Genomic DNA, 18,225 nt, shown 5'->3' with positions numbered 1-18,225 from the left:
TCATTTGTGACTCTAACGAGAGCTGTCTCGGTACTATGATACGGTCTAAATCCGGACTGAAAATCCTCACAGATATCATTTCTTTCAAGAAAGGAACACAGAGGATACTGCTTTTTCTAGTATCTTTGACAGAAAAGGCAGATTCGAGATCGGCCTGTAATTGACTAATTCTGTAGGATCAAGTTGTGTTTTTTTAACAAGCGGTTTAATCATAGCCAGCTTAAAGGTTTTTGGTACGTATCCTAGAGACAAAGACGAATTAATGATATTAAGAAGAGGATCTATGACCTCTGGGAGCATCTCTTTCAGTAGCTTAGTAGGTATAGGGTCTAACATACATGTTGTCGATTTAGATGAATTAACGAGTTTGCAAAATTCTTCCTCTCCTATAGCAATAAATGAATCAAATTTTTCCTCAGGGAGACTAAAATGCACTGCCTGATGCGATACTGTAGTAGACGGTTGCATAGTTATAATTTTGTCCCTGATATTATCAATCTTATAAGTGAAGAAGTTCATAAAGTCATTACTGTTGTGTTGCTGGGAAACTTATGGGCTTGAAGCTTTCTTTTTCGTTAGTTTAGCCACTATTTAAAAAATAAATACCTAGGATTGTTTATTTTCTTCTAATAGGGTTGAAAAATAAGCAGATCTAGCAGCTTTTAAAGCCTCTTTGTAAGTAATCGAGCTTTCTTTCCATGAAATCCAAAATACCTCTAGTTTTGTTTTCTTCCAGTTGCGCTCCATTTTTCTGGCTGCTCTCTTAAGGGCCTGAGTGTGCTCGTTGTACCACGGCGTTGGACTATTTTCTGTAATCTTCTTTAAGCGCAACGGAGCAACTGTGTCTAAGGTGCTGGAAAAGAGAGAGTTAAAAGTTTCTGTTGCAATATCGAGTTCTTCTAAGCTATCCGTGATGCTGAGATGATGAAACTGATTAGGAAGATTATTGATAAAGCAATCTTTAGTGGCAGAAGTGATAGGTCTAACATATTTATAACACGGAGTCAGCTTTGCAGCCTTGGCTAAATGAAGTTTACACGAGACTAGATAATGATCTGAGATGTCATCTATTCCATGTGATAATATTAGATCTAGAGTATGATTACGACGATGAGTAGGTCCTGACACGTTGTCTAACTCCAATAGAGTTTACAATGTCTTTAAATGCCAATCCCAATGCATCTTTTTCATTATCTATGTGTATATTAAAATCACCAACAATTAGTACTTTATCTGTATATTATAATTAATATTAATATTAATATTAATTAATATCAATATTAATTCTGATAGAAAGTCTGCAAATTATTTGATAAAGTCTGTATGGTGGCCTGTATACAGTAGCCAGCACAGATCGCAAATGTGATTTATCATTTACACTATATATTTTTACATTAAGCACCAACACTTCAAAAGAAGTATATTTAAAACTTGATTTCTTAGTGGTTTTGAAAATATTACTATAAATTACAGCAACACCCCTCCCCCTTTGCGTTTCAGACGAGGTTCATGTTTATAACAGTAATCTTGTGGGGTTGACTCATTTAAAGTAATGTAATCGTTTGCTTTTAGCCAGGTTTCTGTCAAACACAGCACATCTAGATTATTATCTGAAATCATATCATTAACAATGAGTGCTTTTGGAGTAAGCGATCGAATATTCAGCAACCCAAGCTTTAGCATTTGCTCATCTGTTTTATATCTGTTTTTTATTTGTTGAACATCAATCAAATTTTTAACCTTAGATGGGTTTGGACGTTTTTTTGGATTTCCAAATTCGGGGAACAGACACAGTCTCTATATGATGATAGCTAGGTGAAAGAGGCTCTATGTGATGGGATAAGCAATATTTAGGTAGATTTTTTTACTTTAATTGGCTGCTATTTTAATAAAAAAACAAAACTAAAACTTAATTAAGTTTAGCATTTTTGCATTTGCATTACTTTTGCATTACAAAGTCAAACCCATCCTATAATATCACATCAGTAATATGTCATGGGATGCAAATGTGTGTGTGTGTGTGTTTTCAGGCAGTGAAGGGTGGTGTAGGTCTCCCTGTGTCAGTACAGTGTGTATCTCTACCGTGGCAGGATGAAATGTGTCTGCGCTTTATGAGAGAGGTGGAACGGCTCACAGACAAAAACTCACCAAAAATCACCAGGAAACACGATGACTGAAATTCAGCAGCGTGTGTTTCTGAGCTGCTAACGGTTCAGTCGTAGGTGAGCTATGAACGGGCCGACGCAGAATCTGGGACCACAGAAACATCCACAGAATTTGATCATTGTTCATCAGGTGTTTTAGCTGATGATGCTTTTGACTAACAACAAGACTGTAGTATGATGCATTTCATTAATGTTTAGATCTAATTGTCCTTGAGATTGTGTGTTGAGTTAATGTGTATTTTTGATGTTTAAATCAGATTAACATGTAAAAATGACTAAAAGACATTAATAGGTTGATCTGTTTATCCAACCAGTGGCAGACAACGAGAAACTATTTTAAACTGGGCTTAACTTTTGGTGAAGATAGTGGCACTGAAATTACACACTTCACCTTTAATAAACAAATAACTTTCAATCATTCTTCACTGTTTAAATAAAGCGTGAATATTTGCAGTCAGTATAGAAGCAATGTAGCTTCATCAAGCCTGAATGAGGATTTAAATGCATCTCTTCATATCTGTATCATTTTGTATAATTTAATGCCTTACAAATTCATTAAACAAATGAATCAGTACATCACAGGTTCACTGAAAGCATGTTCCTTGCTTGTCTGTCGGTATGAGATGAGCACTGCTCGTTTTCTCTGCCCTGAATGATGACTTTGGTTGGAAAGGCTTACCTGGACTTAATGACACATGACACCATCAGCTCCAGTGTAATGTAAATATTTGTCTGTTCTAACACGTGTGCGTTTGCACCTTACGATTCATTTGAACAAGTTTGTGTACCGTATAGTGCACTAAGAAGAGTCTGTACAGTTTTTTGCAGAAAGATTTTTCATGCACCCTTTATTGGTCTCTAAAGATGAACATGTATCTGTGAGACTCCACATCTTTTCTTGCCATTCATATGATTATTGAATGTGTGATCTAGTGCAGAGTGGCAAGACTCAAGTGTATCCTTTTAATTTGAGGAGAGAGGAGGGGGGAGCTCAGAAACAATCATTTGCATAAGGTATAGGTGATAATTGCGCACATTTTACATTCTTCATTTGCATTAGTCATCAAGGATGGGAACTCATCCTTTTCTCATTATATTGTTCTCTTTCTGGGTCCACTGCTGAAATGAACCCTAACTCTAATTCTGGCCTGAATAAAGAAATGTATTCACAAAAACATTGATTTAATAATGTAACATGGAGACATACGATACGCTACTTTTGGGATCAGTAAGGTTAAATTTTTTTTTAAAAAGAATACTTTTATTCAGCAAATATGCATTCAGCGATAGTAGAGACATTTAGTGTTACAACAGATGATTATAGTTACTAAAGTTATAAATATGGATATTTTCCTTACAAAAATGCATCACTTCAGAAGGCCTTTATTAATCCCCCGGAGTCGGATAACTTTTATGATGGACGGATACACTTTTTTGGGCTTCAAAATCTCAGGTAAAGCTTGGAAGAGACATGATATTTTTTTAATTAATGTCATATACACCTGGGATAGTTTGAGGGTGAGTAAATTATGAGATAATTTTCATTTTTGGGTGAACTAACCCTTTAACCCTTAACTAAACTAACCTTTAACTTGAACTAACCTAACCCTTAAAATTGGAGTATCACATTAAACATTTACGAATAAAGCAGCGTTTCAATCCCATGTGTTCAAGAGAACAAAATCGTCACTTCCTGGGAAATCGGCGCAAAATATCAGTAAAAAAAATGGTTGCTTCAATTGAGGAAGAAACTGTGGCTCTTTTTTCCTCCATGATAAATGAGTTTGTCTCATTTAAACACAATAAACGCTGTCATGTTCTCTTGCGTTCGGATGCTGGTGTTTGAGAACGCAATCTTGTAAGACGGAGGGGATTAAACCAAATCATTCTGATGACAGACTTTACAGGCGTTTCAGACATAGATATATAATAAAGGCTAGATGTCTTACGGCGGAGTCACTTCCGGCATCACCGGCGGCCATCTTACCACAGGGAAGCTGTGAATTAAGATCAGCACGCACACAAATCCTCTTAACTCGCTGAAATCTTGACGGATTTACAAACGGTTTGGTTTCTTACAAACGTTATTAACGTGGCTATAATTCTTTCATATGGAAGTCCATTGTTATAATTATTCATATGTATGCAGTGTCATAACTACATCTCTGACGTTTAAAACAAACCAAACCGTTTGAAAATCGGTAGAAAATTGAGCAAGTTATGGTTATTTAAAAGTACATGCACCATGTTACGAGTGAGCGAGCACCCTGTGGTAAGATGGCCGCTGTGTGCGGACGTCGGCCTCCATTGGCCAGCAGCACGCACGAGACATCTAGCCTTTATTATATGATATCTATGGTTTCAGAGCCACCAAATCAACATCTGAGATGCTGTGATGCGATTGGTCCACTGGTTAGTCCAGTTATCCAATCACAGCCTCTTCTGAGGCAAAGTCACCTGAGTTTATATTTATTTAGTGAATGTGTTTCCATCGTAGATTATGCACGTCTTCTTATCGGATAAAAAAATGTATCCGCCTCGATTGAGCGCATATGTTTTTATAAGCGTTTTTAGATTTATGCACATCTTAGCGTTCCATCCAGCGATATCCCAAAATGCACATAAAAATAGGTGGATGGAAGCATAACTAATGGCATCTGACAGCCACGAGCACTCTTACATAGTGGTCACGAGCGTGTAGGAAGTCGAAGAGCTCCTCTGTACAGTCTTCTGTGGTCTCTGAGCTCAAACGCAGAGGGGATCGAGCATTCGCTGTGGTTGGGCCTCGGCTGTGGAACAATTTGCCCCTAGAAGTTAGGATAGCCCCTTCCGTGATTTCTTTTAAGTCACTTTTAAAAACGCACTTGTTTTTAACGCCTATAATTAAGGTTGGTTAGTCTTACTATTTCTCTATTGAGTCTGATGCTGTTTTTTTTCTTTTTATTCTAAGTCTGATACTGCCATTTCTGTTTTATTATTGATGAGTCTGATACTGTTTTGCCACTCCTGCTTAAGGCTGCTCTTAGATTTGCTGTATCTGAGCTGTGCTGTTATGCATGGTATTATTGTCTTAATCTTGTAGTTCTGTAAAGCACTTTGGTCAGTCAGTGGCTGTTATAAAATGTGCTATATAAATAAAATGAACTTGAACTTGAACTTGAACTCTGAGCGCGAGCCAACCCGGGACTCGCACGCCTCCAGACGCTCGCGTGCGTGAACACAATGCTCCGACTGCGCATACTTCTCCCTCACGACCTCTAGAGGGTCCTGCGGAGCACATTTCAAACAATATTCTTCATCAAACTTGGTGCATGGACTAACTTGTTACAGCACTTGTATACTGTTGCCCTCTTGTTGGTCTGATTGCTTCTATTGCTCTCCTCATTGGTAAGTCGTTTTGGATAAAAGCGTCTGCTAAATGATTGAATGTGTATTTTGTGCATATCATCCAGACACAAGCCTCAAGGGTTGACTGATATAAGATATGAGACAATGTTCTGTAACTTGGGACTTCAATATCCGAAGTGAATAGGATTTGGTGTGCAAGAACACAAACGGATACATGTCAAATAACCTGAGAGGTCTTGATCAAGGGCACAATAGTGAAGGTTTATGGAATTGACACATTAACCACTTTAAAGCAATTGTTAAATATTTTTTTAAATTCATATGGATTGATTTGGACATAATGTGGGAATATAATATTGGTCAGAAAATGTTGATAATACAAAGGAGACATACCACCATGTCCTCCTCCTCCTCTTCTTCTTCCTCCTCCTGAACACAACAAAGTATATTAATAGGTTACATGTACATACACATGAATAGTATGAAAATAAAAGTAATACATAGGATTCCTAGGATGAGTGTGTTCACACTTAAAAGACTAAGGCAAAATATCACGCAACAGTTTAGACAGCAGAAACATGCAATAATATGTACATAATAATCGACCTATAGATCAGGCTCAGCCACATAAACCGTCTCGGGTTACGACTGTAACCCTTGTTCCCTGAGGAGGGAACGAGACACTGCGTCATTGAAAACGACTCTTTGGGGACGCTCCCTTAGCATGCACCTCTGAAGTATGAATGAAACTAATCCAATCCTGATTGGTGTTGCATCATGACGTAACATGTGACGGCATAACCGGATGCATAAAAGTGACGCCGACACACACACACGTTAGCCTCGCGATGAAGCAAGCCGCTCCTAGGCATCAAGGGGCGTGGCAAGACGACGCAGTGTCTCGTTCCCTCCTCAGGGAACAAGGGTTACAGTCATAACCGGAGACGTTCCCTTTCGTAGGGAATTCAACACTGCGTCGTTGAAAATGACTCTTTGGGGAATGAATGCCCACTAGGCCACGCACCGAAGAAGGCCTGCCCTAGAGTGAAACTGATCTCAGGCACTCAGCTAGGACGAGAGCACATGTGCGCCAGGCGTACAAGGGAGGTGCAGACTATAAAACCTGCTAAAAGTGTGCCGGGTAGCCCAACCGGCTGCCTCACAGATCTCCTGGAGGGGCACTCCCGAGAGGAGGGCCCTAGAGGACACCATGCCTCTAGTGGAATGAGCCCTTACGGCCAAAGGTGAAGGCAAATTGCGCACCTTGTAGGCCTACTTATGGTTTGTTTAGCCGGGAGCCCCTTATTAGGTGACCCAAAACACACTACAGTAGGTCCGACCTCCTCCAAGAAGAGGACCTCTCAAGGTAAATACTCAGAACTCTGACTGGCAGAGCAAGGAACCTCTTCTCTTCTGCCGACACATGTGGTGGAGGATGAAATGTTTGCAGGACAATGGACCTAGCCATGTTAGATTGCACTTAAGGCACATAGCTGGGTCTCGGATGCAGGATGGCCTTAACTCCGCCAGGGGCAAACCCCAAGCAAGCTGGCGTTAATGCCAGGGCTTGGAGATCTCCCAGTCTCTTTAAAGAAGTAGCTAAGAGAAAGGCTATCTTGAATGTGAGGTCCTAGGCGAAGCCGACTGGAGGGATTCGAAGGGAGCCAGGGATAGCCCTTCGAGAACCACCGCCAGGTACCAGGAAGGAACCCTGGACCTGACTGTCGATCTCATTCTCCATGTACCATGGAGAAATAGTATGACCAGTTTGTCACTGAACATTCAGTGGTGCATGGAACGCCACAATGGCAGCCATGTACACCTTACATTTGGACGGGGAGAGATTCGCAGAGAAATGATCTTGAAGAAACTCCAGAACTGAAGCCACTGGGCAGTTAACTGGACCTAACTCATGTTCTCTACACCAAGTGGAAAAACATTCCACTTGAGGCCATATAATCTCCTAGTAGACGGAGCCCTAGAGATAAGTATGGTTTCGTCCACCCCAGATGATAGACAAGCATCTAGGTACTGAGCCCCCTCAAAGGCCAGACCCACAATTTCCACAGCTCTGGGCAAGGATGGAATATAGTGCCCGCCTGAGACAACAGATCCCTCCTCAGAGGAATCTGCCATGGCGGAGCTATCAGGAGTGAAATTAAGTCCGAAAACCATACTCGGGCCAGCCAAAACGGGGCTACCAGAAGAAGACTGATGCCCTCCTGACGGACCCTCTCCAGGACTCGTACAGGCGAAGCCTCGGCCAGGCCTTTACCATGGCATTCAACCCCAGCGGGGCTGGATGAGTGAGGGAGAACCAAAGTGGACAGTGGGATGTCCCTCGAGATGCAAACAGATCCACTTCCATTGGTCCAAACCTCTGCCATATCAACTCCACCACCTCTGGATGGAGTCTCCATTCCCCGGGCCTCAGCCCCTGCCTCGACAGGATGTCTGCTCCCTGATTCTGAACCCCCGGGACATATATTGCTCTTATAAATAATATTTTCCCTTGGGACCATAAAATAATCTGATGCGCCAATCTGGATAGAGGGCGCGATCTGAGTCCCCCTTGTCGGTTCAGATAAGCTACCACTGATGTATTGTCCGAACGTATCAAGACGTGGTAACCTTTGATGTCTGGGAGGAAGCCCTGAACTCAGCCAACATCTCTAGGAAATTTATATGCTAAGAATGATGATGGTCCTGCCACAGACCCCTGGCAAAGCGGCGTCATGTGAAGAAGGCCCAAAAGAATTATGTTGGATGCCGCTGCCCCAGGTTCTGAATGTGGCCAATGACGACATCTCGATGCCGAACTGCCATTTCTAGAGACTGGGCCAATATGAGCCAGTCATCGATATAATTCAGTATACGGATGCCCTGAAGCCTCAGTGGAGCCAGAGCTGCATCCATACACTTAGTGAACGTGCGGGGAGAGAGTGCTAGGCCGAACGGAAGAACCCGATATTGGTACGCTTCGCCCCTGAAAACAAACCTCAGCAACCTCCTGTGACATGGAAGGACGGAGACATGAAAATAGGCGTCTTTTAGATCTATCGTGACAAACCAGTCCTCGGATCTGATTTGATTCACGATGATGGGAATAGTGAGCATCTTGAACCTGAATCTCCTCAGAGAACGATTCAACTGCCTCAAATCTAAAATCGGCCTCAGCCCGCCATCCTTCTTTGGAACTATAAAGTACCAGCTGTAAAACCCGGACTCCCTGTCTGGTAGGGGAACAATTTCTATGGCCCCTTTGACCAGTACAGTCTGTACCTCTTGTTCCATAACCCGAGCCTGTTCTGGAACCACTGCAGTCGGTACCACCCCAGCAAACTTGGGAGGTCGGTGACCGAACTGCAGTCTGTACCCATATTTTATAATATTCAGGACCCATATTGATATATTCGGAAGGCGTTGCCATTCTTATACAAAATCTACTAAGGGAACCAGCCCCTCGAGACTGACCTCGGGTGTTTTTCAAGCACTATTCTCGACCTCCTGAAGCGGAGGACCGGCAGGAAAAAGTCATAGTCGGTGCCCTGTTGCAAGCTTCTGGGGCGAACACCACAGTGTGCGTTCCCCACATTGATTTCCTGAGGGCTCCCCAGAGGGGAGGCTCTTTCGGTTTCGTAATCTACACGCTGCCTCAGCAAACGCGAGATCCGAGCCACTATGCTCGGTGTGCCGGCGTCACTTTTATCCATCCGGTTATGCCTTCATATGTTACGTCATGACGCAACACCAATCAGGATTGGATTAGTTTCATTCAAACTTCAGAGGCGCACGCTAAAGGAGTGTCCCCAAAGAGTCGTTTTCAACGACGCAGTGTTGAGTTCCCTACGAAAGGAAACAGAACGTTTCGACATAAAGCGGCTCCTTTGCCCCCTAAATTACATTTAAACCGCTCAGCAAAACACTATATGCTAATATACCTCCTCTGGCTCTCCGTTCATGATCATTTTGTCTTCGAAAACGTCTCGGTTACTGATGTAACCCTCGTTCCCTGAAGGAGGGAACGGGAGACGTAACGTCGACGTGACGACGTAATTGGGATCACTTCAGGGAGCCCTATCAACTTCGAGTGTCTACAGAACGAGCCAATGAACGTTGGCGTGCGTGAATCGCGTCATGCGCCCCCGCCCCGCAGCGCGGGTATAAACAGGAAGCGGGCGCACGCACACATTGTTTTTCGCTGAGGAGCCGAGATTTGTGACGGCCATGCAGCGATGGTCAGCAACGGTGGCGACGGGACGTTACGTCTCCCGTTCCCTCCTTCAGGGAACGAGGGTTACATCAGTAACCGAGACGTTCCCTTTCAGTCGCTCACGTTCGACGTAACGTCGACGTGACGACGTAATTGGGATCCCATGGAAAACGCCACGGTTGCTGCCACATCCAGCGCCCTACGCAAGACTCTCAGACCCCCAACTGCTGGGGCGGAAGACCTGCGTAGAGGGAGTTCAACTGCTGTTCCATTATACCCCACACAGCGGAACTCTTGGATAACACTGGGAAAGCGTACCTCTCCAGGGGAAAGAACGCTGCGGAGCCACATCCTGCCCGAAGGGAGGTAACATGTGGAGAATACACATATGGACTGGCCGAAGGGGCAGTGCGACATATGGAATGTCACTGGGGTGGCTCCACCCGAAGGGGGAGACACACCGGACAGTGACGGCAGAGCAGACTCTGCCAAGGGAAGACACGGGCTCACCGCAGGGAGCTGGTCGCGGAAGAATACACATATGGGATCGCCGCAGGGATCACCACATATGGAACCCAGCCTAGCACAAGTTACAAGCATACGAGCACTAGGCCTGGCGTCGGACGCTCCGCAACGTCCGACTGCCGAAGGGGTGCGGAGGAACTCACAGGGTTCGCCAATGGGGAACTCGACTGGAGTAAAAAGCGCACGTATCCGTTCCTAGGAAGGGAGTGGCGCAGCAAGCCGACACTAGAGCGGGAACTTCGGTGTTACCGGCTAGAAGAAGCGAGCACACAGGAAGAAACCGGCTCAACACGTAAGCTATAAAACCTAGTGAACGTGTTAGGTGTCGCCCAGCCCGCAGCTCTACAGATGTCTGTCAGCGAGGCGCCGTGAGCCAGCGCCCAGGAAGAAGCGACACTCCTAGTGGAGTGGGCTTTCAACCCAGGCGGGCAGGGCACGCCTTGGGCTTCGTAAGCCAAGGCGATGGCATCCACTATCCAGTGGGCCATCCTCTGCTTGGAGACAGCCTTCCCTTTCTGCTGGCCTCCGTAACAGACGAAGAGCTGATCTGAGGTCCTGAGGCTTTGCGTTCTGTCCACGTACAGACGCAGAGCGCGAACGGGACAGAGAAAAGCCAGGGCTGGGTCTGCCTCCTCCGAAGGCAGCGCTTGCAGGTTCACTACCTGGTCCCGGAAGGGAGTGGTAGGAACCTTGGGCACGTATCCGGGCCGGGGTCTCAGGATGACGTGAGAGTTATCCGGGCCGAATTCTAGGCACGATTCGTCGACCGAAAATGCATGCAGGTCCCCTACCCTCTTGATAGAGGCCAATGCAACCAGGAGTACTGTCTTACAGGACAGGATTTTTAACTCAGCAGATTGCAGAGGCTCAAAGGGTGGTCTCTGAAGAGCCGAAAGGACCAGAGACAAATCCCAAGAGGGTATAGAGAGTGGGCGAGGAGGATTTAGTCTCCTTGCTCCCCTCAGGAACCTGACGATCAGGTCATGCTTTCCCAAAGACTTACCATCAACAGCATCGTGATGTGCAGCAATAGCGGCAACATACACTTTAAGGGTGGAGGGAGACAGCCTTCGCTCCAGCCCTTCTTGCAGGAAGGAAAGCACGGCTCTGATCGAGCAAGATCGGGGGTTCTCCTCATGAGAGGAGCACCAGTCAACGAACAGGTTCCACTTCAATGCATAGAGGCGCCTCGTAGAGCGTCTGTGCAAGAAGGCTCACTGGGGGAAACGCATACTTGCGAAGGCCCCGGGGCCAGCTGTGTGCCAGAGCATCCGTGCCGAGGGTCCCCTCGGTCAGAGAATAGAACAACTGGCAATGAGACGTGTCCGGGGCGGCAAACAGATCTACCTGAGCGGTCCCGAAGCGCCTGAAAATCAGCTGGACCACCTGGGGATGGAGTCGCCATTCTCCCGGTAGCACCTGCTGCCGTGAGAGCTCGTCGGCTGCACGGTTGAGCAGGCCCGGAATGTAAACGGCACGAAGCGACCTCAGATGCTTCTGACTCCAGAGGAGGAGATGGCGGGCGAGTTGTGACATGCGGCGGGAGCGTAGACCACCTTGGCGGTTGATGTACGCAACGGTCGCAGTGCTGTCCGTACGGACCAGTACGTGCTTGCCTAGTAGCAGCGTTTTGAAACGGCTCAGTGCAAGACGTACTGCTAACAACTCGAGGCAGTTGATGTGCCAATGCAGTTGAGGCCCCGTCCACAGACCTGAAGCTGCATGCCCGTTGTACGTGGCCCCCCAGCCGGTGGTAGAGGCATCTGTGGAGACCACAGAGTGCCTGGACACTTGTTCCAGGGGAACACCTGCCCGCAGGAACGAAGGGTCCGACCACAAGCTGAGAGTTTGGCGACAGTGCGGAGTCACTTGGACCCGGCACGAGCCGCTCTGCCACGCCCATCTCGGGACTCGATCATGGAGCCAGTGTTGGAGCGGCCTCATATGAAGCAATCCGAGCGGCGTAACCGCGGCTGCAGATGCCATATGCCCCAGGAGCCTCTGAAACAGTTTCAGTGGTGCCGCTGTTCTGCGTCTGAGCGTGCTCACGCAGTTCAACACTGACTGGACACGGGCCTCGGTGAGGCGCGCTGTCATGTTGATCGAGTCCAACTCCATACCAAGAAAAGAGATCCTCTGCCCGGGGGTGAGTTTGCTCTTTTCCCAGTTGACCCGAAGCCCTAGGTGGCTGAGGTGACTGAGCACCATGTCCCTGTGTTCGCACAACTGCTCTCTCGACTGGGCCAGAATCAGCCAGTCGTCGAGGTAGTTGAGGATGCGAACACCACGCTCGCACATGGGAGCAATGGCCGCCTCCGCGACTTTCGTGAAGACGCGGGGCGACAGGGCCAGCCCGAAGGGTAAGACCTTGTACTGATATGCCCGTCCCTCGAACGCAAAGCGGAGAAACGGTCTGTGTCGAGGGAGAATCGAGACATGAAAGTACGCGTCCTTCAGGTCGATCGCTGCAAACCAATCTTGGGGACGGATGCATTTGAAAATGCGTTTCTGCGTAAGCATCTTGAACGGTAGCCTGTGAAGGGACCGGTTCAGGACGCGCAGGTCCAAGATTGGTCGTAACCCACCACCTTTCTTGGGTACAATGAAGTACGGGCTGTAGAAGCCGGTCTTCATATCGGCTGGAGGGACCGGCTCGATCGCGTCCTTCGCCAGTAGGACTGCGATCTCCGCCCTGAGCACGGGGGCATTGTCCGCCAGAACACGGGTGAACAGGATGCCCTTGAAAGCAGGGGGGCGCCGGGCGAACTGAATCGCATAGCCGAGTCTGATGGTACGGATGAGCCAGCGAGACGGGCTGGGAAGCGTTAACCAGGCTCCCAGAGACCGAGCAAGCGGGACCAAGGGCACCACAGACGTACCCGGGGACGGCACAGCGGCCCGAAGTGGGGTCTGAGTGTGTGGTGCAACACATACCTGCTTCCGTCGAAGGGCAGAGCGGGTGTGCGGAGGCGTCAGCGCGTCCAGGACACAGCCACTGCTGCCTGCTGGCGATGAAAGAGGGGCTGGGGAGTGACAAGGCATGGCGGCGTCGTCGACTGCCAAGCGCGCCCTCTTGGGGCCCAGAGGTTTCAGAAATTGCTCTTTTTTTGAAAATGTGGGTACCACTGACCCGTGGGTCAGTGGCGGAACAAAAAGAAAAGGAAACAAAAGATTCTCCGCCCGGCCCTCCACCGGGGGAAGGAGTGGCGCCTTCGCCATCTCCTGAAGAGCAACTTGATCCACCTCTGGGCCGCCCGTCTCAGGGTCGTTTGCACCGTCGCTTGCCTCCTGGTTTGGCAGCGGCCTGGACGGGCGGGGTCGACTTCCTGCGGCTTGCTCCGCGCTGAGGCCTGGATGATGGCTGCTGCTGCTGGGGCCTGGCGGGAGCGGAGGACGCAGCAGAAGGCCGACCTCGGCGACGAGTAGACGGAGGGTCTGCGGCCGGCGGACGGGTGGGAGCGGCAGCGGTCCGCCGGGGCAGGATGTGTCGGATGGCCTCCGTCTGCTTCTGTGCGGCCGAGAACTGTTGGGCAAAGCTCTCGACCGCGTCGCCGAACAACCCAACCTGGGAAAGAGGGGCATCCAGGAACCGATATTTATCGGTGTCCCTCATATCCGCCAGGTTGAGCCAGAGGTGGCGCTCCTGGACCACCAAGGTGGACATCGCCTGACCGACTGAACGTGCGGTTTCCTTCGTCGCCCGGAGGGCAAGGTCGGTTGCCACACGGAGCTCCCGGAGGAGCTCTGGGTCAGAACCACCCTCGTTCATGTCCATGAGCGCCTGGGCCTGGTGGACCTGCAAGAGCGCCATGGCATGGAGGGCGGAAGCAGCCTGTCCACAGGCCTTGTAAGCCCTCGCCGTAAGACCGGACGAAAACTTACAGGCCTTGGACGGGAGGCGTGGATTACCCCGCCAAGAGGAAGCGGACGCCGGACACAGTTGCATCGCGACGGCCCGCTCCACTGGGGGGATATCCACATACCCCTTAGCTGCCCCGCCGTCGAGGGTGGCGAGGGGTGAGGAGCCACTAGAACGGCTTCGGGCACTATACGGTGCCTTCCACGTCCTAGAAAGCTCCTCATGCACTTCCGGAAAGAAAGGTACCGGGGCGGCGCACTGAGAACCAGCACGGCCCGCCCCGAGAAACCAATCGTCCAACCGAGAAGGTTCGGGACGTGGTGGAGGATTCCACGCAAGCCCGACCTTCTCGGCGGCCCGGGAAAGCATAGCAGTCCATTCTGGATCTGGCTCGGACAACGCTACACACCCCGAGGGGGGCAACGCAGCCGAGTCGTCATTTCCAGAGGACAGCTCCCCCTCCGATGCTGCGATCGACATCTGATCGTCAGCTGGGGCCCCAAAGGAAACGGTTGGTCGTTCCGGGGAAGGACCAAGACGTTCACTAAGGGGCTCCAATGGCAGCAGCGTATGTGAGGCATGAGGGGCCCGCGGAGAATGACTCGACGGGGAAGCCCTCACGGTAATCCTCAGATCACCCTGGTCATGCGCCAGGGCAGAATAGACTCTAGATCGGGGCATAGGCGAGGGGACTGCACCTCCCTTGAGGTAAGCGAGTCTCGATCTTAACGCTGTGATAGTCATATTCCCGCAATGGGAACATGAACTATCCACAAAAGCTGCCTCAGCGTGCTGAATGCCCAAACACGAGAGGCAACTCTTGTGGCCATCTGCTGGCGCCAGGGAACGACCACACCCAGAAACGCACAAGCGGAATGACATCTTGAAAAAGACGCAGGGTCACGCTTGTGTTGCTCTTTTAGTTGAAAATAAAAAAGGATTTGAAAAACTCTCTTTGTGTTGAGGCACCCAGGGGTAGCCGCAGTGTGAATGCACACACAGGGGAAACGCCCACCGAACCGACACACACACACACAGACACAAACACAGTGCTGTGAAAACAGCAGTTGAGAGCTGCAATGCTCGCGGCCACCACTGATCGCGCCGTCACACCAACACAGCAACAGAGAGATGATCCTCTTTTGAAGTCTTCAAACAGCTGATTCTGATAGACAAAAAGTCTCATAGAAGCTCGGCTCCGAAGTGAAAGACAATGTGTGCGTGCGCCCGCTTCCTGTTTATACCCGCGCTGCGGGGCGGGGGCGCGTGACGCGATTCACGCACGCCAACGTTCATTGGCTCGTTCTGTAGACACTCGAAGTTGATAGGGCTCCCTGAAGTGATCCCAATTACGTCGTCACGTCGACGTTACGTCGAACGTGAGCGACTGAAAGGGAACCATGATTTCAGCACAGTTTTCCAGAAGTGACCCTCTGTAGACTGTAATAATCGCCTATGGAGGACAGCGTGACACTTTCCGGAAGTTGTAAGAGCTTAAAGAGGTTCTAGCAAAGAGAGACGTCCACCTCTGCCAACTTCCGGTTCACCGCGTTCATGTCATGCAAACACCAATATTATATATCTGTTGGCTCGGAGAATGAACGTCAGTTGACGTTCCATTAAAAGGTAGAATATTATTATCCAAAACTGAAGGGTTATCAGGTTTAGTGTATACAACTCTTGTATTAGATGTTCCACAATCAGTCATAATAGAAGTGGATAATATTTTGTTTAATTTCATAATTTCAAATTGAAAAATAAAATGCAATTGGTGATTTCACATTTCATTTTCACTACAGTCTCGAGGCAAGACTGACAATATTAAAATGAAAAGCCAAACGTGAAAAAGAAACTACAAATGCAGTTTTTACAATGCTCTTTAGTAACGCTCACGCAATAATAGTGACACAATTCAAATACAAATGTAAATTTTCGTTTTCATTTTAATTCCTCTTTTATTTCACAGTTTTCATTTTCGTTTTCATTTTCAAAGACAACCTGCATGCAAATTCTATGTTAATGAGTGGGTGTGGCTTATTCTAGTAACGGCGCTGAGACACGCCTTCTGTAAAGCTAAGTCATCGACGTCCTGCATGAGTTTAATGTGTGAAACAAAATTATTTAAATGTGATTATATTGTAATTGAGACGACGAGATATGGCGAAATCTGTTAGTGAGCTTTAGCGGGAAGCTGCCGCAGCATTAGAACATGGAAACAACCAGCCTGACCATGTTAGTTATGATGTTAGACTCAGGCTAGACCATAATCTACGATGAGGTTCATTCATGTATTAGGCTGTTTTGGAAATTCAACTATTTGGGTGTACAGAAGTCTTAGTAACACAATTTCTACAACAATTATAGCCAGACATTAATACCCACTGGCTTTAACCGAGACACTCGGCCAATGTTTCATTCGCGTCGTGCCTAACAACGCCCTTCAGCCGTGACTTATTCAGATACAGCACTAGCCTAGAGTAGCCTACCTTATTGCTTTTATAAAACGGTTACCACGCAATACAAATATTAATCCCGAAACATATGTATATATGCAACTTTCATGAAGTAAAATGAATCACTAAAAGCCAATTCCTTCCGCTGGAGAAAAAAAAAATTAGTCCCTGACCATTTGCAACAGAAGAAGTTATATTATTTCTCCATTAGATGGAGACAAAGACTGTCTTAATGAGTGAGTCAGTCAGTCAGTAGAGAAGACTTTTGAAATGACTCAAACTTGTGATCACGGAGAAGAAAGACGCAACTGACATGACTATAGGCACGGACAACCCCTATTAACTGTTAAAAGTACAAGATATCACACCGGGTATTCAAACGGATTTTTTATTATGAATATAGGACTGACCTGAAGGAAATATCTAGCCTACTGTAAATGCAGGTACACTCGCTTTCTCGGTCTCATCCAGAAGTTGTTACTGGAAATGAAAATCAGCATTGTGATTATTTTTGTACACAAACTTAAAATAACCAAAAGACACGTAACAGTTAAACAGCGGACAGATACAGGCTAGTGCTGTATCTGAATAAGTCACGGCTGAAGGGCGTTGTTAGGCACGACGCGAATATGAAACATTGTCCGAGGTCCTCGGTTAAAGCTAGTGGGTATTAATGTCTGGCTATAATTGTTGTAGAAATTGTGTTACTAAGACCTTTGTACACCCAAATAGTTGAATTTCCAAAACAGCCTAATACATGAATGAACCTCATCGTCGATTATGGTAGTCTGAGTCTAACATCATAACTAACATGGTCAGGCTGGTTGTTTCCATGTTCTAATGCTGCGGCAGCTTCCCGCAAAAGCTCACTAACAGATTTCGCCATATCTCGTCGTCTCGATTACTATATTATTTAAATAATTTCGTTTCACACATTCAACTCATGCACACGGGACGTCGACGACTTCGCTTTACAGAAGGCGTGCCTCTAGCGCCGTTACTAGAATAAGCCACACCCACTCATTAACATAGAATTTGCATGCAGGTTGTCTTTGAAAATGAAAACGAAAATGAAAACTGTGAAATAAAAGAGGAATTAAAATGAAAACGAAAATTTACATTTGTATTTGAATTGTCACTATTATTGCGTGAGCATTACTAAAGAGCATTGTAAAAACTGTATTTGTACTTTCTTTTTCACGTTTGGCTTTTCATTTTAATATTGGCAGTCTTGCCTCGAGACTGTAGTGAAAATGAAATGTGAAATCACCAATTGCATTTTATTTTTCAATTTGACAGGGATAATGCTGTGAAAATGAAATCATTTAATTTCATTCTCAATTTTGTCACATATTTTGCGTACTGTTTTCTGTAATGAAATCGTTAATCTGGTTTTAATTTTCATTTTAATCATTTAATTTATTTATTTAAATTTGGCAGAAAATGCCCTCCATAGTTGTGTATATAGGCCTATTTATGGAATATTTTCCCTGAATTGATTTTTGAAAAGTTTTTAATTTAAAAAAAAAAAAATTTAGATGTAATTTTGATATAAATAATGTTCTGGTAAAGCTTTCTTGTTTTCATTGTTTGTTTTATTATTATTATTATTATTATTATTATTACAGATGCTTATTTTTAAACATAACTTTTCTCCACAAC

The 18,225-nt window shown here is 46.6% G+C and overlaps 2 protein-coding genes across 2 annotated transcripts in view; one reads left to right on the top strand and one right to left on the bottom strand.

The window, feature by feature from the left end:
• Positions 1-2,714, top strand: part of LOC311091746 (fatty-acid amide hydrolase 1-like) — a 28,721-nt gene extending 26,007 nt beyond the window's left edge. The window contains exon 15 of the mRNA XM_084127818.1: positions 2,031-2,714. Coding sequence (XP_083983944.1) covers positions 2,031-2,177 — 147 coding nt within the window. The 3' untranslated portion in view covers positions 2,178-2,714. The remainder of the gene's footprint in view (positions 1-2,030) is intronic.
• The window catches only part of LOC311091852 (cytochrome b-c1 complex subunit 6, mitochondrial-like), a gene marked incomplete at its 3' end in the record, with an annotated part of 50,565 nt that extends 34,956 nt beyond the window's left edge, over positions 1-15,609 (bottom strand). The window contains exons 1-3 of the mRNA XM_084127958.1: positions 15,510-15,609; positions 9,455-9,496; positions 5,907-5,942 (exon numbers count right to left, since the gene is read on the bottom strand). Coding sequence (XP_083984084.1) covers positions 5,907-5,942; positions 9,455-9,496; positions 15,510-15,512 — 81 coding nt within the window. The 5' untranslated portion in view covers positions 15,513-15,609. The remainder of the gene's footprint in view (positions 1-5,906; positions 5,943-9,454; positions 9,497-15,509) is intronic.
• Between the last annotated feature and the right edge of the window lie 2,616 nt (positions 15,610-18,225).

This window comes from Abramis brama (genome assembly GCF_963993115.1).
Source record: "Abramis brama genome assembly, chromosome: 11".
Lineage (NCBI taxonomy): Eukaryota > Metazoa > Chordata > Actinopteri > Cypriniformes > Leuciscidae > Abramis > Abramis brama.
Note: the sequence above shows the minus strand (reverse complement) of the source record. Positions and strands in the feature narration are given on the sequence as shown.